Raw genomic sequence first — 24,175 nt, forward strand, 5'->3', positions numbered from 1 at the left:
TGAAATGTACAAGTGACCCTCTGGAGGCTAGACAGGGCAGCAGGGCTCTCTGCAGTCGATGAGGCCGCTCTGCGGTCCCTGCCTGTGCCCGTGTGCCTGTGCAGTGCCAGGCTGTGCCCAGGCGGCGTTTGCTGGAGGCGGGAGAGGAGGCAGGAGTCCTCCTCGGACGAGTGCTGCGCTGTGCTCCGGCTGGCTGGCGCGGGCGCCGCGGGCGTGAGCGAGGGAGGGCAGGCAGGCTGCTCGTGCCACCGCTCGGAGGAGTCATGGGGGCCGCCGGGCGTATTGAGACGCGCCGCTGTGACTGTAAACGGCTTTCACGGCAGCGCTGCAATCGATAGCAGTCACGAGCGTTGATGAAATTGCATTGGGACCGCACCTTCATTCTCCCTTTTTCTATTTCACTTTCTCTTTCTCTCTCTCTCTCTCTCTCTCTCTCTCTCTCTCTCTCTCTCTCTCTCTCTCTCTCTCTCTACTGCGTTGTATGGTTGTATCTGTCTGTTTCTCTTCTTCTCTCTCTCTGTCTATCTTTCTCACATCTTTCCCCTCTCCCTACTCTCTCTTTCTCTTGTCCTGTCTCTATTTGCCCTCATCTATCTTTCTCTCTATCTTTCTCTCCTTTTCTTCCTTTCTCTCTCTCTATTTTGCTCTGTCTTTCTGCCTCTGCCTCTCTTTCCGTTTCTCTCTTTCCTCCCATTCTCTCCCTCGTTCCAAATGTCTTCTCTTTCTCTCCCACTGTTCACTAAAGCAGAGTGGTGCGATGCTGAGTTGTTGACCTCTGGTGTGAGATGTATCATTGCCAAACAGTAAATAAACATGTATTATTCATTTAGTGTCCGGAGGGTATTTTATGCACATGGTTTCATTATCTGCTGCGCTTTTGCTCCCGAGCAGAGGAAGATTTATTATTAGACTGGCTAACCCCGCGGTGTCATAAGAGGTGACAGTTGGTGAATAATTTCTCACTTAGCTAAGTCGTTATTCACCAATCTTCTGAGGTTGTGGAGCACCCCTGCTCCATTTAGTGAGCAGACAGGGTTGTGGGTGTGTGCGGGTGTGTGTGTGTGTGTGTGTGTATGAGCGGCTCTGGCTATTTCTATATGTGTGTGGAGATGTATGTTCTATTCTTGCCCCTGAAATTTGTGGCTAAGTCCAGTCTGTGGATGTCTGACAACGCGACCAGTGACAGTTAGAAACTGCATTCCCTCTTGTGACCACACACACACACACACACAAATGCATTGTACACTTACACACACACACACACACACACACACACACACACACACACACACACAGACACACACAGACACACAGACACACACACACACACACACACACACACACACACACACACACACCTCCTTAGTTTAAAAAGCAATGCATTGTGATTTGAGGTGACTGCTTGCATGTGTAATGGTATCATGCTGTTTATCTTGGTCTCACAGAAACCATGCGATTTGAGCTGATTGGTTTCACAACCCTGTTATTACGCAACAAAAAAATATATCAGTCAAGAAAGGAAAAACTTCTGCGGTTTTGTGTTCGTTCATCCAAACAGGCAATTAAGTATGTTCAGGTTTAAATATAGCCACGGCCTGCGGTTCTGTTAGACTCTGCCTAATGCAATGACTCATCTCTATAAAAACGATCAGATATCAGTCACTTCTGTCGGTCGCCTCTGTGTTGGTCAAAATGGAGGCTAGCTTTTCCACAAGTCATGTTCTGGATACTCACAGTGTCATTTTTGCACAGCCATCGCTGGAGCTGATGTGCTAAGTTAGCGTCAGTGGCCTGGTTCACGCTGTATTTTCTGCCTTAACACATGCCATTGTACATGCAAGCAGACCGCACACGTATGAAAGACATTATGCCGGCCACAGGACATCTGTCAGCCAAGCTGTGCTTTTCTTGCTCATGCATATGCATCTGCATCTATGAGAATGCCGCACAAAAATATGGAAGGAGAAGTGTTGATTAGAGTGACTGATTAGGTGTTGCAGCGTACAGTAGGCTATGTATGAAAACAACATACAGTGTGTGTTTTTGTTTTTTTTTTTGCATTGAAAAATATCCACCTTTTAAAAAGCAGGTGTCATCCAGATTGTGGTGAAATGCATCTAAGAGGAGAAACTTTCAGAAGCAACACAATCAATATGTAGAGCACCCGTTCTGGCTTGGACACACTGCCTACCAACTTTCTCAAATCTGTTTTTCGCATCCTAACAGCAGACGTGCTTCACATTATGAATGCATCATTGCAGACTGGCACTTTTCCTAAATCCCCGAAAACAGCTGTTGTAAATCCCCTGCTCAAAGAGAATAATATGGATGATTCCATGCTAAACAACTACAGGCCCTTATCTGATCTAGCATTTATTGGCAAAAATTACTGAAAAAAAAACATGATTTAGAAAAACTCATTCATGCCTTTGTGTGCTGTAGGGTTGTTTACTGCAATGGGCTTTTCACAGCCCCCCCTCTGAAAAACATCATCAAACAGCTTCAAGTGATGCAAAATGCAGCAGCTAGAGTTGTTATCAAGAACAAAAACAACTGACCACATCCAATAAAGGACTGTCTTAACATTGTGTTGCTAGACAGTCATTAATTAAGGACATCGTACCAGAATGATCAGAAGCTACGGTATTGACCTCATAGATACAAATGTTTTTCCGTGTTTGTGATCCACCTTGTGCTCTTGATAATGCACCCTCATAATAACTGTTGATATTGGAGATAACTGAATAACACTGTTGGTTGTTGGAACATTTTAGATTATTTGTATGCACGTTTTATGTCTTACTGATGCATTTTGCTTTTTATTTACGTTTGCATACTGTATATTGATTTGGCAGACGTTTTTATCTAAGGCCACTCACGGCAGTAGAATAACGTTAACCTACAGAGATACAACAACACAGCTACAGCAATAGAATGACATTTAAGCTTTAAGCTTATGGGAAAAGTCTTTTAAAACGGTATTTTTGTTTTGTCCTTTGATGCTTTCACATTCCACCATTCTTCGCCTTTGTTTATGTAAAGCACACTGAATTTATGTAAAGCTCACTGAATTGTGTATGAAATGCTCTATATAAATAAATGTGCTTTGCCTGGTGTACAGACAAGCTAGACAGGAAAGTAGGCTGTAAACTAATGGTATGTTATAAAGCAACTGAATGCACAGGCAGCCGAGCTGCACTGTAGTCTGAGTCAGAGATCCTAGACAGAGCCTGCCTATGTGATCAGTGCCATTCCTCCATAATCAGGTGTGGCAGCCAGTGAGTGTGTGCAGGGGTGAGTGTGTGGCAGTGTGAGTGTGCGCAGGGGTGAGTGTGTGGCAGTGTGAGTGTTTGCAGGGTTTAGTGTGTGGCAGTGTGTGTGTGTGTGTGTGTGTGTGTGTGTTTAGAGGTGAATGTGTGTGTGCCATACTGCTCCTCTCCACGTAGTCTTAGAAGTGGCTGCTCCATGCTGTCTTGGTCTGTGACTCAGAGCTGAGTTCTGCTTTATTATTTATCCACATCCCTGACTGACCCTCTCTTCACTACCTCTCTCTCTGTTCCTTTCTGCCTCTCTCTCTCTCTCTCTCTCTCTCTCTCTCTCTCTCTCTCTCTCTCTCTCTCTCTCTCTCTCTCTCTGTCTCTCTCTCTGTCTGTGCAGGAAGCCAAGGGCAGTTCCCCATCGTCCAGAACATGACGGTGACGGAGGGAAGCACAGCCACCATGACCTGCAGCGTGGATCACAACGACAACACCTCCCTCCAGTGGTCAAACCCCGCACAGCAGACCCTCTTCTTCGGGGACAAGAAAGGTAAGGGGTTGGGTTGGGTGTGGGGGTGTGGGGGGGTGTACACCAGCACTGCTCTGACACCCAGCCAGGCTTTGCTCAGCAGGGGGAGGGTCACTTGTCTCCTGCACGGCTGCTCAAGTTTTAGTCCCAGCCCTGGACCGTCTGCTCCCGAAAGTGCCAAGGAGTGTGTGACGTACGCCGCTCTCTTTCCTCTATGTATTGTAGGGGTGTGTTGGAGAAATCCAGGCAGGTACGATCTCAGTGGATGTGTCCACCTTCTCCCGGGAGCGCGTCATACGCGTCCAGTCAAACATGCATGAGCGACGTTATTTATTAGTGTGGCCAGCAAGAAGAAACTGTTTGCGTTTGCGAGCCAGCTGGCATGCTGTAAATCAAACCGAAACGCCAATCGCTGCCGGACAAAGACAGGAGTCAGTGAGCTGGAGACGTTGCATTGGAGCACAAATGGTATGCAAGAGCAGTAGTCGGTGGTTGGGGATTTTGCATGACAATTACCAGGCTCTTTCCATTCAAACCAGGCTGTCCTTGGGCCAAGTGAACGCAGGCAGAAGTCCATCTTGCCAAAGAAGTGCAACCTTCTATGGTTTTGGGGACATAATAACAGGGTTATTCTTGCTTTTGGTCTGCTGAACTTCAAGAAGACAAATCCAGATAGGAATAAAATGCTAGACTAATCAGATTTAAAATTAAACCCATCTGATTACTTACGTAGGAGACAAGGATCTTACCCTTTGAGTGGACTTAATGTGTTGATAATCTGATTTGTTTTTTTTTAATTAAGGGTTAGGTGATCAAGATTATTCACACCGATGTCTAGAACATTCAAATGGATTTAAGTTGGGCTTATTATTGTCTAGCCTTTGTTGTGTGTCTGTGTTTGGCCTGAGCTGCTTAAATATGCTCCCAAAGTCACCAAGTCTTTCACAGACACTTGCATCTTCACCACCATTCTGTCAGCAGTCATCATCGCCTTTTGTTCCTTATATTCAATCAGAAGAAAAAAATACACATTTAATATAATTTAATTTATAGATTTGTTTAAATATAAATATCTAGAGATTTTAACAATCTCAACACATTTAATCATGATTTACTATCTGTCATCATATCAAATTTTATTTTACCTTGACCAAAGCCCCCAAGGCTAGCCTTGTATTTTCTATAAGTGGATTGTGCATGTCTGCCCATGAAAATCGAATTGGACCCTTGTTGCTTCTGTAGGCAGCCAGGGACACGTTCCCCCACCTCCCATCCCGTTTTCACCTGACACTATTCGCCGACTTTATCTTCACCACGGGGGCTGCCAGCGAGCATCCGAGAGGGGTTGATACCGAATGCCGAGTGACCTTTCACCCCCGCGTCTCTCTAAGCCTCCTCCGCGGGTTTTCCCATCTCGGCGAGAGCGCGAGAACGGCCTCTCGCAGGCTCTCGTCGATTCGCCGCGCTCGCCCGCCCGCGGACGCGTTAGCAATCCGTCAGCCGGCGGTGGCGTGCCAAGGGACCGGCGTGAAAATGGTTTCATTCTATTTATCGTTGTTAACCGTGTGCTGGTGGGAGGAGGATAGGAGGTAAGGGTGCGAAGGGGTGTGTGTGTGTGTGTGTGTGTGTATTTGTGTGTTCCTGTGTCTGTGCATTTGTGCGTGTGGGTGGGGTGTGTGTGTGTGGGTCTGTGTCTGTGTATTCGGGCTTGTGTGTGTGTGTGTGTGTGTGTGTGTGTTTATATGTGTGTGTGCGCCTGTGTCTGTGTATTTGTGCACGTGTGTGGGTGTGTGTGTGTGGGTCTGTGTCTGTGTCTGTGTATTCAGGCTTGTATGTGTGTGTGTTTGTGTGTGTGTGTGTGTGTGTGTGTGTGTGTGTTAGGGAGAGGCGGGTGTGCAGGGGTTGGGTTGCGGCGGCCCGCGATGCTGGAGTGAAAATGAAAAATAGGAGCCGGTGGAAGTGTGGCGGCGATGGAGGCAGATTTTCACAGCTTTGGCCAGCGAGAATTCTCAGAGAGATTTAGAGCATTTACTATCAAGCTGTGAAAAACACTCACCATAACAAACACTTTGTACACGCAGAGGAGAGGCAGAGAAAGAGAGAGAGAGAAAGGAAGGGAGGAAGGGAGAGAGAGGGATAGAGAGAGAGGAAGGGGGAAAAAAACAGATTCCCAGGCAGCTGGTGTCCTGTATGCTCACATGCTATGAGAGCGGCTTGTCCTCTTGGTACTGAAAGCACAGTGATGCCGTACTACTGCTTCTTTAAGGAATAGAAAGACCTGCAAACCACCCAAGTGTGAAATGCAAGCTTTATACCCCAGCAGTGAGAATAGTGCATTTGTATGAGTCAAACAGAGAAGTGTTGGATTGACTTTGGCAGATTCAACACAGTAGGCGATTCCCACAACACCTGATCCTGACCAAAGAGAAGTCAACTGTTTGTGCAACAAAACAGTTGTTCATAGTACTCCATCAGTCAATTCAGGTCAAAGGGACTAATTGAGTAATTGATTAATTATGCGGCAAGGATAGCAGTATACTTTTGAACCATGTTACCATGCAGGGTTAAGACATGCTTGTGCCGTAATATTGACCGAGCTGATGAGCTGGCCACCTACTCTGGTGCAAATGACCGTAAATATGGTCAGTCATTTGTCCCTAATATACATTCACTGTATGTAGTCACGCCACTGTGAGGATAGAAGTGAACACGTTATTTATAGGCAATCCTGGGTGGCATTGCCACTGTCCACATTGATTTACGACCACTTGTTACTGAGCAATGCAGGAAAGAGCTGGATAATCACAGCATGCCTCTCCCAGCTCTCCACTGAGTTAAAAAAGAGCATGGCTGTGAGCGGGCCATCTTGCCATTATATATTTCTTCTCTTCCTCTCTCTCTCTCTCTCTCTCTCTCTCTCTCTCTCTCTCTCTCTCTCTCTCTCTCCTCTCTCTCTCTCTCTCTCTCTCTCTCTCTCTCTCTCTCTCTCTCTCTCTATCCCTCTCTCTCTCTCCCTGCATCTGCTGTGCTTTGTGTGCCTGCCAACCAGGTTAAATGCACATCTCCCCCTGGCTTTGCCGCGCTCGTGCTGCCGTGTTGCTTTATGAATAGAGAAGGTGCGGCGTGCGGCATATCCATTCCATTGTCACTCTTGTGCCGCGTATTAGAACTGATACAGAAACGAAATAGCTTTGTCTCGTCCCAAATCGCGCTCTTTTCGTGAAAATAGTCACTTTTTTTTAAATGGGGTGTGTTCTCCGAGCAGTTGTTAGTGTCACTTTTTCCCCCAAACTCGATTTCTCTCCACCTGCCTCGTATTGATCGTATGATTGCTGTTCTACAAGGAAGTGTCTTTCTGTCCCTCTCTTGGGCGGTGTGTGGCGCTCAATAATCCCTTTAAAAGAGAGAGGTCTGTTGAAATTATGATTGCTCTTATCTTGTGCTGCATATCGTTAGGCACGGTGAGCGCTTACGCGCTTTCATTTTGTTTGTGTTTAGATCAAACGTTGATGACTGGTGTTGGGAAGTCTTTGAACCTGGCCGTGCTCACTTTGCATGCCAAGTCTGTGTGTGCGTTTGTGCGTGTGTGCGCATGTGTGTGTGTGTTTGTGTGTGTGTGTGTGTGTGTGTGTGCGTGCGCGCGCGCGTGTGTGTACGTGATATGTGATGTGTGTACAGATAGGAAGTCTGATCCTGGAAAAGACAGATAGCGCAATCAGACGATTTGTGGGCGATTTTTTCTAGATGAGGTGTTTGTGTGTGTGTGTCTGTGCTTGTGGGGTGGGTTGTGGGGTGGGTTTGGGGGATCAGCCTTGACCTAACATACCCTGGATTTTTCAGGTAGGATTTCTGTTGCAGGGATGACCCACGAGGCTGGTGTTTCTCTGTTTTATTCCCACTATTATCTTATTTCACTAAAAAAAAAAAAAAAAACGCTGGTGAATGAGATATTCTTTACAAATAAATGTGCCTTGGCACCTCTTTGTGTAGCCCAGTGGTGGCTATTATCGCTCGGAAAGAGAACTTGAATTGAACCCACCTGGGCGTCCTGTTCAAAGTGGACGCTCTCAGCTCGTCCGCTGCTCAGTTCTCCAGCTCCACAGCCACTGCTGACAGCCAGAGGGAAATTCAGAGGCTTGTGTGTGTGTGTGTGTGTGTGTGTGTGTGTGTGTGTGTGTGTGTGTGTGTGTGTGTGTGTGTGTGTGTGTGTGTGTGTGTGTGTGTGTGTGTGTGTGTGTGTGTGTGTGTGTGTGTGTGTGTGTCTGTGTCTGTGTCTGTGTGTGTGTGTGTGTGTGTGTGTGTGTCTGGGGCCAAAGCTTGGGCCTGGATATGCCAAGACCACTGCTGGCTCTTACAATGCATGACGGGTCCATCTCCTCATTAGTTTGGAATCTAATCATGAACACGTTTGGCAGGAGGTTGTATTATATAAAACCGCTTCCCTCACACACACATATACACACGCACACACACACACACACACACACACACACACCACACACACACACACACACACACACACGCACAAACAAATGCACACACACACACACACACACACACACACACACACACACACACACACACACACACACACACACACACGCACACAGACAAACACACACACACAAACATGTGAGAGTGTGTATGGAATCGTGCATGAAGCATCCCCGCATACATTAATACATTAGCTGGGAAATGGATTCTGCCAGGGTTGTGTTCAGCTTGGCTCCAATCCATCTTAATTGTTTTTTTTTTTTTTTTTTTCATTCTCTTTTTTTTCATTCTTTTTTGTTGTTTTCTTTTTTTTTTGCTCCTGCTCCAAGGTTGCAAAATGTCCTGTCATTTTCTTTGTCAAAACGCACGCAGGTTGTACAACAGGGGATTCAGGCGAAGAGGGTTTTTTTTCTTTCGGTTATTTTTTTTTCAGTAAATTGGATGTTTTAATGAGGTGTAATACACAAAGGCTGGCCAAGTGTCTGGCATTCCTTTCAGATGCTGTGACAGGAGCATGCTCGGAGCAGCGCGTCTCTGAGCGGTGTCATGAGCAGGGTTTGCTCAGCACCATGGTGATGAAACCACATCCACCCCATAATAGTCAATAGGGTCTTTTACTAATAGGACGGAAGCATTCAGCAAGCATGTTATTGTGTATTTGTATTTGTATTAGGAGTTGAAGACAGTCCTTCCAGGAGTTTGTGATCTTGCATTTTCACAATTTTTCAGTTAAGTTCATTTCAGTTCAGTGTGTGTGTATTGCACACATTAACATGGGTTATTTTTGGTGAAGGCAGCCCATAGGCTATTGCCACCAGATGAACTGGCTGTCTTTCAAAGCAGCAGCCAATAGATCTACAGTAGAACTGTCATTACAAAATTCTACATCAGTCATCAGTAAATTGTAATAAAATTCTACCATAAATTACATTAGTTGTTAATAGTAATTTCGTTTGTCGTTTGTTTTTCTTTTTTCCTCTCTCTTAATGTCATATTTTAATTGCAAACATCTGCCACTCACCTGAGATGGTATAGGTTATTATGTAAACTTGTATTTTAATTAGCTTCTTAAAAGGCAAAATGCCATTAGGCACATGAGTGCCTGTGTTATGCATTCATTAAAAATGCTCAACCGAGCACGATATTGAAAAAATAATTGCGAGGGCTAGAGGGAGAAGTCACTTGCTTTGCTACCAACACTGGTACACAGCCTACACGCTGCTCACCTGTACAGTTTTGTTTCTCAAAAACATTTAAAAGATTTTGACACTTTTTAAAAAAAAATCTGTTTTAATGTTGCATTAAGTCATGCAAAGCAGAGATGTGTTGCCATATTTAAGTCTGTTGCTATTAAATCTGACATTGTTCTGTTGACGGGGATATCAGGTCATGCATAGGTATGAGTCAAGAGATCAAGTCACTGAAGAGAGGCACCAGGTGTGCTGGGGCTTGACTAAAAGTAAGACCTGAGGGCGCACTGGCCATTTATGCATGAGCCATGGGTCTCCGTGGCATTTACATAGACACACACACACACACACACACACACACACACACACACACACACACACACACACACACACACACACACACACACACACACACAATCATAAACACACACACACACACACACACACACACACACACACACACACACACACATACACAAAAAAAACACCTACAACTGATTGGTCACCGAGACCAGAGGTCAGTGCCATTTTCCTATCTAATGGCACCAAGCTGAATATAAAACATTTTCACTCCACAGATCTATTATTCAGCAGCCTCAATTTCCCAGCCCAGTTCAGACCGCTGTTTTGGATCATTGATCTAATTTGTAGCAGTGGTCACAGCCTTTGATGCATTCATAACTTGGATGACCCTAGTGCTGCTTCCAAAGGTTCCTCAAAGTTTGCTTCGTGTTAGTGTAACTCTTTGCTAACTTTAAAGGCACTTTTAAAGTTTGCTTGCACTTTTTGATTTGTGAAACAGCAGAATGAGTGCACAAACAAAATGGCCGAAATATCCACTGTCTTCTTTAGTTGTGCCATAATGCCTTGGCAATGCCAATTTAGCACCTTGGCTGTTCTTTTACACTAACCCACTGTTAAAAAAAAAATAAAAAAAAAAGACTTCCTGGCGATGCATCTACCACAAACAACGAATAGCCCTGTTCAGTGCAGTGAAACAGAATCAGAATCCAAAGTAAGACTGGCGCCCAGACCTGAGAGGATGCAGCCCATTTAGCTGATCAGACACCTGCACGCCGGTACAGCGTGTCAGCAAATGGGATGATCTCTAGCCTAGCCTGCCACTACACCTGCTAACAGAGATGAGAGCACTAGCAGAAGGCCATAGCACTGGGCAAGAGAGAGAGAGAGAGAGAGAGAGAGAGAGAGAGAGAGAGGGGGGGGGGATGGAGACAGAGATACAGTAGGAGACCGAGAAAGAGAGTGGAGTGGTTGAAAGAGGATGAGAAAGAGACCAAAAGATGAAATAGGGTAGTATGGAGAGAGTGAGACAGCAAGAGAGAAAGAGATACTGTGTGTGTGTGTGTGTGTGTGTGTGTGTGTGTGTGTGTGTGTGTGTGTGTGTGTGTGTGTGTGTCAAATGACCCTGTGAGAAAAAGCAGTGTTTTCCCCTCCACTGGGGGGGGGGGGGGAGGGGGGGGGCTTGGAGATGGTGGTGTGAGTTACTGTAGGGGGTACGTTTACACAGAGAGTTGCTAATTACCAGCCAGTCTCAGTCTGAAGTGTTTACTGTAGAAACCCTGAGCCGGTGCATATAGCTCTAACGCCAAGACAACACCATGGCAGGACTGGAGGAGGGAGGAGACTAAAGACAGCAGGCTTGCCACTGCTGGATCCTGCATCTCACACAGCCTGTCAGATAGGCTTACATAAGTGCAAACTCAGCTAGAGTGCAAGTATACAGTACTGTACATAGGTAGAGTTATAGTCTAAGGCTGTGTCTTAAACCGCATACTTCGCTCAGTACACTACAAGTGTGCACTGAGCACTTGCATCCGCTTTGCCCACTTTGCGATGGTTAGTACTGTCCCAATATCTGCATCTCTATATTTCAACTGAGTATTGAAGTGTTCAAGTAGGTGGTTTGGGATTTTTATCCCAGGTGAATTACAGCACTGTAAAAAAAAAGTCATTTAGTGAGCACATGTTTATGCAGCACATGTTTATGCAAATAGAAGTAGTGTATTGTAGTGCGCTGTGGCATGACAACACATCAACAGCAGACTTTTTTTTTTAATTCTATTTCCCCTGCTGCACATCTTGTCGTTCAACCGAACCGTAGACAGGTGCCTGTGGTGGGTGTTCTGCCCAAGAACAGGGTCAGTCTAGATCTGGACAGGGGTGCGTTTCTAGAAAGCGTCGTTTGCTAACTTGCGTCGCAATCTTGGGAGTTCGCTCTGTCGTTCTTGAATTTGGTGTTTCTAGAAAAGGTAGTTCAAACTCTCAATCGCAAACAAGGACGCAAAGTTTGGTCGTTTGAACTACTGCCCCTGGGCAGTCGCACCTGTGTCGTACCTTGGGAGTTCCAGTTGGTGATGTCGTCAGTGCAAGATCGCCTGACCAAAAATCACAAGCGCCCAACCAAAAATCACTAAGTTGTTGTTTTCTCGTGACTCAATGATTGCGCTATACTGTAGGCTAATATAAAGTAAAATACCGTTGGGTTCATTCTTGCTACGTGTGTTACCTTGCGTTCATTTGCGTGTTGGTTTGCGTTTTGGTAGGCTACTGTTATCATATTGACAAACCCTCGACTCGAGCACATCGTTCATTAGTGTAGTGGTTAAGGAAGGGGACTTATCACCTCTACATCGTAGGTTCTTTTCCCGTATGCATCACACATGCTTTTGTTTCTGACTAGTGAAACGTGGAAATAACCCTAATAAGTAATGTCGTGGAACTATTAAACTGATGTCGTGTTCCTGGCCACTCGATGTAAAGCAATTAAATATATTTAGGGTCTAACCTATTATTGTGTGTGTGGTATGCCTGCTCTTACTCAAAAGTGACATGGAGAGGTAAGATGCGAACATGGGCCGCGCGCGCAATGTACTGACATGCAACAGCTGAACCACCAGACACCGATTTAGTATTGTGATAATTTGTAATTAGTCTAGGCCATATATATTTTGTACAGATATTTTTTAGATATTTCACACAAATAAGTACATATATTGGACAGCTTAAGCAAACTGTTTCATGTGCTTGCATAGGTTTACGTTTTTTTCTGATAGCAATGATAATGCCAGCATGAATCACTTTGGGTTTAAATTAGACTCGTCGACACATAGTGGGTGCCTCTCAACATCCCTCCTCGATCCTCGGTCCTCTATCCCATTGTTGCCGCCCTATCATTCAGTGAGGACGAGGATCGAGGAAGGAAAGGAGAATCTATAAAAGACAAGTGATAGGCATCCAGTGACGGAGCATTTGTAGTGGGTGGGGTATTATACGTTGACACCTTTTCCACCAATGAAATGTGCCGCTGGGTCCTCAACAACGTTGTTGGAACAACGGTGTTCGAACAACGGAGGTAGCGAATTGCGACACAGGTACGATGCTTTCTGGAAACAGGTGTAACACTGTCGTTGTTTGATAGCAAGTTGCGTCGCACCACGGTGGTTAAACAACGCTGTTGCTAACTTTTCTAGAAACGCACCCCAGATCGGCTCTCAGGGAGTCAGTGATAGTGAGCAGCCTGGGACATGCGCTCAGGTGTGTGGCCCAGTGCTGTCATGTCACCAGGGCTGCAGCCTGCCTGCCTTTTGAACCAGCCCTGTTAACGCCAGTGGCAGGTGAAGGGCTGTGCGAGGACTGGAAATGTCCTGGAAACGTTTTTTTTTTATTATTTTATACCGCACTGTCAGTGTATCACTTTGTGTAGAAAAGAAGCTGAGTGTTGAGTTGTTACTGACAAGACTGACTTGTATTTTTCTGAACGAAAAACCGTCTACCGCTACGGTAAATGAAGACGGCAGTGACATATACCGTATTAGGCAAATGGTTAAGAACAAGCCACAAGAAAATGGCCCAGTGATAATCGGCATCATTTGTGATGGAGATGCGAATGGGTGGTGATGGGGTGCAGCAGCATCATCCAAACAAAACTGTGATTATGCTTCTCATCACTATCATCACCATCACCATCACCATCATAATTATCATCATCATTATCATCATCTCCCATATGCAAACCTTCTGCCACTGTTAAAATAAACATGCAGGTGGAATTGATAGCATAAAACAGTGGTTTGTCTACACTCACACTTTATTTTGCCACTAATAGTACTCCTTTTAGACCCATTAAACGCCTCTAGCTGCAGACACTCTCCTGTAGCATTGAGGGAGAAAGCTGTGAGTGTGAATAACTTGGTAACACTTTCTATGAAGGTCATGCCTGTTATGATTTACGAATGCACCCAGAGCACAGTGTAATGTCAACCTCGTCACATGTTTTATGTTTTTCTGAGTGTCTTTGGATGAAAATAACTAGCCTTAGTTTTTACTGCATATTTATACAATCTTGAGGAGAAATCACATCGTTGTTATCAAACCATCACTGATAAGGGATATAATCTCTCTCTTTCTCACTCTCTCTCTCTATCTCTCTCTGTTTCTCTCTCTCTCTCTCTCTCTCTCTCTCCCTCTCTTTCGTCCACAGCTCTGAGGGACAGTCGGATTAACCTGGTGCGAGCCTCGTTTCAGGAGCTGACCATCAGCATCACTGAGGTGTCCCTCTCCGATGAGGGCCTGTACACATGCTCTCTCTTCACCATGCCCGTCAAGACAGCCAAGGCCTTCCTCACCGTGCACAGTAAGCACACACACACACAGACACACACACACACACACACACACACACACACACACACACACACACACACAGACACACACACACTCATAAGCAGTAAGCTCACACACTTAGACACATCACTTAAAGGGACAATCCTCAACCCTGGCAAAAGGTTCTCATTTGAGCTCAGCCAATAAATTCTCCTTCACTGTACACAGTCTTTACTTCACTTTGCACTCACAACGTAAGTACATAAATGGTGATATCAGCTTAGAGGGAACATTAGAAGGAGCTGGTTGGACATTGACTTGTATTAGAGGGAGCTGGGTGGACATTGACTTATATTAGAAGAAGCTGGGTGGACATTGACCATACATAGTATTAGAAGGAGCTTGGTGGACATTGACTATACAGTACATAGTATTAGAAGGAGCTCAGTGGACACCGGCTACATAAGCTAGCTTGTGTCTCTGGTTAGTCATGCTAGACTATTTAGTGGTGTTGAGGTCTCACAATATTTACTGCACTTTCTGCTGATTTTGTTTTCCTCTCCACAGGAGTCGCATGCATTTTCTGCACGAGCAGCATTCGTAATGATGCCAGTTTGTCCATCTTCCCGAATGGCCAATTTATGACATTCTGCTTTCTGCTGGAATAACTTCAGCAGATAGTCTAATTATATTAATCACATTTATGAAATTAGATGCACTTTTTGCCACCATGTGCCAAGCACTGCCGGCTCTCATTTTTAAATTATCCCACAAATATTATTTAATTGCGTATTTCCTAGCTAATTGGATGCCCAATTATCTTATCTGATTATCCAGATTTGATGGACCCCATTAGGATTTCATATTATTGAATATTATGGTGGACAAGCAGAGAGATTATTAAAACTAACTCACTGTGGGTATGAATACAACTGTTTCAGGGTGTGATGTTAAATGGTCCGAGTGAAATACAGGGAAAAGGATGTTTTAATTAATGTGCACCCAAAACAACTTCCCCCTGGAACAGCCTGCACTGACTTAGAGCCTGGGGCACATGTGTGTGTGTGTGTGTGTGTGTGTGTGTGTGTGTGTGTGTGTGTGTGTGTGTGTGTGTGTGTGTGTGTGTGTGTGTGTGTTTGCATTAAGTTACTGCAGCATAAGCAATAAAACAACATTTCCCATCCATAACTCTTAAGTATACAGGCACAGGCAGGCAGGTTGTTTCAGCATCACTGCATAAGTATATACTCTATCTACAGTACGTATATACTGTATGTATCCTTCAGCTGTGCTGCAGATTAGATTATCCTATGAAAACCCCAGTATCACGCTTTGGTGAGTGGGATCGCAGGCAACGCATCCTGGTTACTGATGTATTCCTCTTGAGATTGCATATGATGTATCCCAGATCTGACTTAATCATATAGTAAAAAAATATTAATGTTATAATCTATTTGAATAAGCATCGCTGCATCCAATCTTAAATAAATGTTCTTTTTTTCCTGCTATTGTAGAATATTTATGTGACTCAGCAGAAATGAGATATGACAGTCTAGCAGATGTACATCTCCTGCCTAGGGCAGTCTGAATCTGTGATTGTCAGGCATAAATGGGAGTCTTGCTGAAGGTGGAGCTGGCTAGCAGGTTGCTCTCTCTCTGCACCTCAGTGTCTGTCGGGAAGTTGCAGTCATGCGGGCAGCACCGTCAGTGGGGCTGGTTAGGACTAAGGGAGGAGATTGTTTTTGTTTTTTCCTGAGCAAAACCAGAGTAAAAAACACAACAGGATACACACACACACATGCACGCACGCAAGCGCAAGCGCACACACACACACACACACACACACACACACGCACACACACACACACACACACACACACACACACACACACACAGACAGACAGACAGACAGACAGACGCACACAGACACACACACACACACACACACACACACACACACACACACACACAGACACACACGTCATGATAAAACTGGTGCACTGTAATTGCATCTCTGCTTTCCTTTCCATTTCCGCTGCCCCCCATCACAGGAGTCCCTGATCAGCCGCAGATCCTGGGCCTGACAAACCCACTTATGGAAGGGGAGCAGGTCACCCTGACCTGTGTGACGTCCGGCAGCAAGCCCGCCGCCGACATCCGGTGGTTCAGGAACGACAACGAGGTCCCAGGTGAGGGCCGCTATCATCAATATCGTAATGGGATGTTATTTTTGCTTTTTTTTTGTTTTTGGTGGTGGTGAGAGTGTTTTTTATTTTATTTTCTCCGAACACAAGCCACAGTCATTTCAACAGATCAACAGAAGTAGGAATTCAATAAAGTGTCCACGGTTGGACTATCTGCTTTGTGTGCGGCCTATATTTTACTTGCTAAAAAGCCGTTTTTCCTCTTTGAGACTTGTTTTATCATTCAGTTACTTGTAACACAAGGCAGTGGCAGAGAAGTGGTATTTCATTTCTTTCTTTGTTGTGGGCGATGTCAGTGGAGTGTTGGATTCCTAATATCATTGTCTAATGCCATTGTCATTGAGACACAGAGATATAAACTTTGACTTTATTTTCAAACTTGTTATCAGCTACGAGTCAACAGGAAATCAAAGACTGTTAACATTTATTTTTAGTATGCATGCATCAAGGGCTTTTGTCCTTACTGATTTGTCCCCGTCGGCAATATCTACACACTGTTTGTGCTTACTGGCTTGGCAATAAAAAAGAAGTCACCTAACATCAGATATCATCTCAAATTCCATTCCCCAGAAGCAATTCTGTTTTGATTGATGATCTCCTTGGTTGATCGTGGAGAGCCAAGGCGACCGCAATTTCAAACCACAACTCTTCTTTTCTGTTTTCTGCCTTTTTTCCCCCCATCACCCCCCCCGTGCGCGTGCTCCCCGTAGATCAAGCCAACGCGCGCTGATTGCCTTTTGTTGGGGCGCCATGCCTTTGCTTTCTATAAATACAGCTCGTCTAATTCACGTGGAGAGAGTGTCTTGCACCGCGTTGATTACTCTGTCTCCAGTGGGCACCTCAAAGCCAAAGCGAGAGGAGAGTCTGTGCTTAGACTCGAGTATGATGAGGGACTGCAATTCTCAGCAGCAGCATGTGTGTTATTTAAAGCGTCCACACACACCTGCTATTTCAGAGTGTAGATGTTAATGAGCAACAGTCCGTAGTACCCGACTATTAGCCGCGGCTTATACATTCATTTTGCAAAATTTCTTCCGCTCTGAGGTTAATACATGGGGACAGTTAATATGGTATCAATGTGGATTTGTTTCTTTTAACTTGCATAAAACACTGTCCTGCGGCTTATACACAATGCGGCTTACAGTATATTACTGTAGTTGAGAATGTTGTGATTGTGTGTTGTTGAAATGCTGTGTATCATGTTTCAGTACTACCTTTCATCAATCAGAAGATCACTGGTTGTTATCAGTCTAACTGCAGTAACCCGTTTGTTGACTGAAAGGTCGGCGGTGAAGTTTATTAATTGAACTTTGCTAATCGTCTTTGTGGTAATTAAGGTCATGAGTGCCAGACAGGACAGGTCACCCAAACTTAATCAGGAAAAAAATGGTACCGAACACCTTCTGAAGGAAGGCATTTGAGAAGAGAAAACACGGGGGCTGACCTAAAAATGATTGATTCGTCCGTTTTCTTGACTCCTCTCAAAATTCCGACGGTCCAAACGATCGCATTTGTTCTCCCGTTTCCCCTCATTTGGCTCGGCGCGTGTTTGATTGGAGCGCGTCGCGAGATGAATCTCTCAAAACCGCCGCCGTCGCGGAAAGCGAGGATTTTTTCGGAAAAGGCGTCAAGACGGTGACACGGCGCGCGTGTACGGCGATGGCCTCCCCGGAAAGCATCGCGCGGCATCCGCCGCTGTCAGCCGCGGCCGTTTCCATTAGAGCTGGCCGCTTTCATTAAGATCAAAAATGTCAGCCGCCCCGCCCCGCGTGATTGATGCTAACATGTCTGTGTGTGAGACTCGCGCGGCGCCACAGCAACCTGAGGAGAGGAGGCACGAGCAGATGAGTCTCACGGAGAGGAGCAGGAAACCAGCGCAGATGGAGGGGAAGCGTGGGCTCAGACACACACACACACACACACACTCACACACACATGGATAGACAGACACATATATAGATAGACAGACACTGAGGGAGAAAGGGAGGGATAGAGAAAAAGAGAGAGCACACACACACACACACACACACACACACACACACACATAGATAGACAGACACATATAAAGATAGACAGACACTGAGGGAGAAAGGGAGGGAGAGAGAGAGAAAGAGAGAGCACACACACACAGATAGACAGACACAGAGGGACAAAGAGAGGAAGAGAGTGGAAGAGAGCACACACACACACAAACATGCACACACACACATGCGCCTACACACACACACACATTGATAGACACACAGACATAGATAGACAGACACTGAGGGAGAAAGGGAGGCAGAGAGAGAAAGAGAGAGCACACACACGCACACACACGTAGATAGACAGCCACAGAGGGAGAAAGGGAGGGAGAGAGAGCACACACGTGCATACACACACACATATGCAGATACACACACATGGCGAGGCATATTTAGATTACTGACAGGGAGAAAGTGCATCAGGTGAAATCTGTTGTCCATGTCAAAAGTGGAGGCTGTAAATTTGTTTTCCTCTGACTCTGCCTTATCTCTCCCTTCAGAGGGAGGGGAGGGGATGTTGTTGCAATTCTGTACAATTTTGTTTTGCTTGTCGATCCCCCCGCAGTCTGTGTCATGAAGTGCTGATTAAAAAATGTCAATGCATTTTATGGCTCAGTGGTACCTTCGGAGAGGGAGAGGGTTTTTTTTTTCAGCATTTCTTAATTTATTTTCCGAACCTGCTCCCCTCCTGTGAACATTTACGTGATAGATTGTGAATGATAATGATATTGATACAGGATTACTGTGCTCGATGTCTAGATGAAAGGGCACCTCTGAGATGAATGTTTATGCGATAACAAAGTTATGAATCATAAGACGAGTTTGGTTAGTGTTGTGCATTCTTTATAGTAATGGAGGACTATATGGACGTTCATCAATCAGTTGCTGCAAAGTATAAAGTCCTATTATACATAACCATACATAACCACCATGTTTGTGATTCATGATATGTTATATTGCTATCTGAACAGTTTGTAACCATGAAGATACACTGAACTTTCAATATCTTTCTTTGACTTAGAGACCACAAGTTGTAATGTATCAGGTCGTGGTCTACTCCATTTAAAGATACCGGTATCCTGTACACTGGTCATGATGTCGTATGCACATGGTGTACTGCTCAGACACCATACACACATTTCCCTGCATGTCAATAGACCTTCTCCTTGATTAATCTTTAAAGAGGGCATCATGCAAATCCAGCAGTGCTTTCTTATGCCCTTGACAATGCAGCTCATTTATATTCAATTGTATTTTTAACAAACTTCTGCATCGTAATACTTAACATTGATTCCAAAGCCTTCAACAAAATCTCTGTATGTAAATGCTGTTTAGAAGCTTTGATAGGTAGCTGTTCCTGAGGCCAGAGTTACAGAACTTACAAAAGCTATTTCATTTATGGATACAATTCCACAACTCCAATTAGTGTGTGAATTGTGTGTGTGTGTGTGTGTGTGTGTGTGTGTGAGAGAGAGGGAGAGAGAGAGAGAGAGAGAGAGAGAGAGAGAGAGAGAGAGAGAGAGAGTGTGTGTTTTGCACATCCAAGTGTGCTGCACATGTACGTGTGTGTGTGTCTCTAGTGGAATACTGTAGGTCAGGTATGCGGGTGTGGGTGTGCGTGTGTGTGTGTGTGTTTATCTCGTAGGAATAGGAGTTTTAGTGTTTGCTTTCATAAATATTAATGAGAAACCCTGACCTTAATTTTGATTCTGTCAACCAAATCTTCCTTGGAAAAAAAAAAAAAAAAAAAAAAACACCTTCCCTTACAGAGGCAAAAAAATACTGAGAGGAAAACTCCTGGTAGTGCATAATCAGTCAAATGAATTATGCGTCTGTAGGAAGTCCATACAGAACGATAGAAAGGGAGAATAGATGAAATCTAAGTCCTCTGTTGTTCATGGAAATCTCGGTGGATACCGGACCTTTTTTTTTCCCAAATACCTCGTCTCAGATGATGTCTCGTCCAATTATTTTGTCCATGTTACATTTGGCTCCCATAAGCGTGGTTGTATTGTGATGCAGTGCACAGCTTCAGACTGGTGAATTAATGAATGCCGTAGTGGAGAAACAGCTTGTGATGAAACATGTGGGGAGTTCTGGGAGTTATCAAACTTGCACCTTCTTCCAAGGACACATGTAATGGAAGGTGGTCTTTTGTTTTGCTGTTGTCTTTTGTGTGCGTGTGCGTTTGAGAGAGATTTTCCATTCAACTTTGCAGATAAAGCTAAATATGCTAGCAGTTCTTAAGAATTCGCTTGTCAGGAGGCATCAGGACTTATGTGTTTTACTTTTTTGTTTATGAAAGCAAGGACGTACTTTCAGAGCAGTGTCTTTTATGTTGATTCTCTCTGCCACTAAAGGGAGAACTGAAGTGCCTTTTAAGTGCAAGTAATATGTAATTACAAGGATTTTGTGTTTTTGTGCTCCACTTCAATGTGACTTTCTCTCTGCGTGGTGAGGTCTATGTTTGTCATTATTTTCTTGAACCTTACCTTTGCGCCATTGTCCTTTGTGAGTCTGTACAAGTGATCATATGGAAAATGTAACCTTTCTCAGCCCTCTCTCTCTCTCTCTCTCTCTCATTCACCCACTCACTCTATCTGTCTCTTTTGTGTTCTGTTGCGTATCTTTCTTTCTGTTGTTCATCTCCTCCATCTTTCCCTCTCCCTCTCTCTCGCTCTCTGGCCAGGTATTCCTCACTCTATCACTCTATCACTCTATCACTCTGTCTATGTCCATCTCCTCTCTTCAAAGGTAGCCTTCCTTTAAAATGAGTCCTACATGTTTTAGCTCGATGTATAAAAGCGTGGAGTGGTTGGGGTTTAGTCCAGAGGAACTACTGTCGGGGTCTGTTTTAGCTCGATGTGTAAAAGCGTGGAGCGGTTGGGGTTTAGTCCAGAGGAACTACTGTTGGGGTCTGTTTTAGCTCGATGTACTGTATAAAAGCGTGGAGCGGTTGGGGTTTAGTCCAGAGGAGCTACTGTTGGGGTCTGTTTTAGCTCGATGTACTGTATAAAAGCGTGGAGCGGTTGGGGTTAATATCTGGGCTCGACTGAGTTAGAAGACATGTTCACCATCAAGGAGAAATTACTGTTTCTGAGATACATATGGCAAATGAAAAGAATATTGACATGTTTTTTTTTTTTTTTAAAGATTAGTTTAGCTCGTTAAATGTGATTATTTATAACTAAGCATAGTTTGATAGACATTTTCATAATTTGGCAAACCAATGAGTAGAAATTGAGGCTTGTCAATATTTAGAATGAAATAAACCTTTAGCGACAGCTTGGTGTCAACACCAAATAGGTGTTTGTTTCATGCTAATGGTAATAGACCTTGTCAGACCTGGCCTGAACAAATAGCTCAGGGCGCTCATGTTGCCTTGAGCAGCATCTTGGCTATTTATTTATTGACTTCAGAGCCCAGAGCCAACTCAAAACAATCCATATTTGTGAACGTCTCGCTTGCTTTTGCTACAGAAATGAGAGTGTGCTTGCTGACATGTTGGCCACTGACATACACTGATATGACGGGGGGGCTTGGGTAGATAAGGACTAGGGTTTATGGAAATTCACTTCACCCTCAGGAAATATGCAGGGGGAAAAAACTAATCTAGAATGACAGCATTTCAAAAGCATTTTTTTTTTACTTGACTTTCCTCAGAGAATGGTATTGGCAGTTTGTAAGCTATTGTTTTGTAAAGAGTGACACCAAACGCGGGAGCCCTTTGTACAGAAGAAATGTCCATAGGAAAGGCAAAGAGTATTTTATAGATACTGTCCTTCAGCTTCATGTGAATCAAGTCACAGCAAAAGGCTTTTTAGCCTTTGTCTCTTGTCATTTTACTGAAGAAAGTGACAGATGGTGAACGGACAGAAGTGTTGTGTTAATTTGTTACTTCTTCGTAATTAATTGAGTTATTGTAAAAAAAAATTCTGTCCACGCATTTTTTATCCAACCTTTTTATAATAAGCCTCTAATTGTCAGACAAGAGAGTGTGCAGCGTGCCTGAGCACCATCTGCAGTGAGCACCGGAGGGGTTAGGAGTAGGACAGCTCTTCACAGGGACGTCACAGGCGAGGTGAGGGACGACGCAGATATAGAAATACACCTCATCTGAAGGAACAGGAACAGGAACAGGAACAGGAACAGGACCGTGTTTGGGCCTGCTGATGGTTATAGGGATGATTTCGTGCTGAGGGATGGTTGATGAGTTTGGACTGCTTGTGTCACTTGGAGTGTGTCACCATCCTCTATTGAGATTATGTTTTTTGTTGTTGTTGTTGTTGGGGGGTTTACCTTTTTTTTTTTACTTTTTTAGAAATAGCTGTCATGTATTCATGTCATTGTGCGCTTTGATTTTTTGTTCAAAGATTTTCAATTTAAGTGCCCAAAATATCTTCAGATTCCTGACGCACTGTGTACTTATTTGATTAGTCTTTTAAAGTCTATTTTTCCTCAGCAGTGAATGTTAAATTCTTGTCAGTGAAACCTGTCTTTAACCCAGATGACAATTCCAATTGAATGTTTTAATGTAAAGTCGAGAATAGCGTTGAAAGGCATAAGCTTCTTGTGATGACTACTAATGTCTCCTCTGATTCAGCCTTAATTTGAAATGGGGGAATTACCAATGCTGTGCTTCCCTAAATGCACTGATTCAACATAATGACTTCCTTTGATTGCTTTCGCAGTTTACATTGTTGCTGTTGAGGCATGAAATGGTTGCATTGTGTGAACCCCACTCTTCCCTCAGTAATATATTAGCCCCATGACAACTAAAAAGCAATTTGCACCGTTAAGACAGGAATCCCTTGTGATCTAGAGTCTGACACAGACAGAATATGATGGCTACATTTCTTTTTATGTCGCAAATACCAATACCATGGGAATATATGCATTTAATAAAGCAGCTTTTTATCAGAGTAGGTTACGGAAATGAATTAGATGGAAACATAGAACCCGTTGATTTATGTTATTACTACCATTGTCATTTTTGCTTGAATACAGCTATATACTGTAGAGGCTCAAAAACCTGTGTGTAATCTAATGGTAGTGTTTATCATCTACATCAAACGATTTTTCCTTTGGCATTTCATGTACATTCACACACAAAACTTTGCACTGAATTCACCTTCCACATTGACATTGAGGGACATCACTTCTAATACACGGCCCATTTCTTCGCCCCCCCCCAGGTGTGAAGGAGGTGAATTTAAGTGGCAAGACGTACACGGTGAAGAGTTCGCTGCAGATGAAGGTGAACGAGAATGACGACGGGGTCTCCTACACCTGCCAGGTGGACCACGTGTCCCTGGCCTCGTCCCCGCAGAAGGCCACCGAGGTGCTGGAGGTGCAGTGTGAGTACAAGCACACCTCACTTCCTCTCTTCGTCTCCATCTCTCTTTCGCTCACTTTTTTACCTCCTTTACCTCTCCTCCAGCCTTGGCCCTAGTCCACTCTCCATCCGAACATTTCAACAATGTCTTACGGAATTTTAAAAGGGACTCTCTCTCTTCTAAAAAGCATTCTCTAGTCCAGTCAGGGGCAGTGCTCCGAATTTCGATGTTCGGCCCTGATTTTTTGAGGTCAGCTTGTGTGCCTGCCCAGCACAGCTCCGTTCTCCTGATGTCCAGAGCGGCACAGCATGGCTCCTGTCCGTCCCACTCTCCACACCTGACCGCACTCCCCCAGCACCTCTCCTCCTGATTAGCCTAGCACGCCTGATTGAGCTAATCAGGAGCATCACAATCACACTGACCTGAGTGTAAAGGCCCATGCCAGGAGCTAAGCACGCCTGGAGCAGGGCCAGATAGCATGGGTAGGGATGATGAGAAGCCCAGCAGTTGGGGAGGGT

General features: G+C 44.5%; 1 protein-coding gene across 3 annotated transcripts in view; it reads left to right on the forward strand.

Moving 5' to 3' along the window:
- Window positions 1-24,175, forward strand: part of cadm2a (cell adhesion molecule 2a) — a 262,700-nt gene that overhangs the window by 225,530 nt on the left and 12,995 nt on the right. For all 3 annotated transcript variants that reach the window (XM_062536582.1, XM_062536584.1, XM_062536583.1), the window contains 4 exons: window positions 3,658-3,807; window positions 13,972-14,124; window positions 16,145-16,282; window positions 23,517-23,678. In XM_062536582.1, the coding sequence (XP_062392566.1) occupies window positions 3,658-3,807; window positions 13,972-14,124; window positions 16,145-16,282; window positions 23,517-23,678 (603 nt within the window). The remainder of the gene's footprint in view (window positions 1-3,657; window positions 3,808-13,971; window positions 14,125-16,144; window positions 16,283-23,516; window positions 23,679-24,175) is intronic.

The sequence above is a fragment of the Sardina pilchardus genome, chromosome 5 (assembly GCF_963854185.1).
Source record: "Sardina pilchardus chromosome 5, fSarPil1.1, whole genome shotgun sequence".
Lineage (NCBI taxonomy): Eukaryota > Metazoa > Chordata > Actinopteri > Clupeiformes > Clupeidae > Sardina > Sardina pilchardus.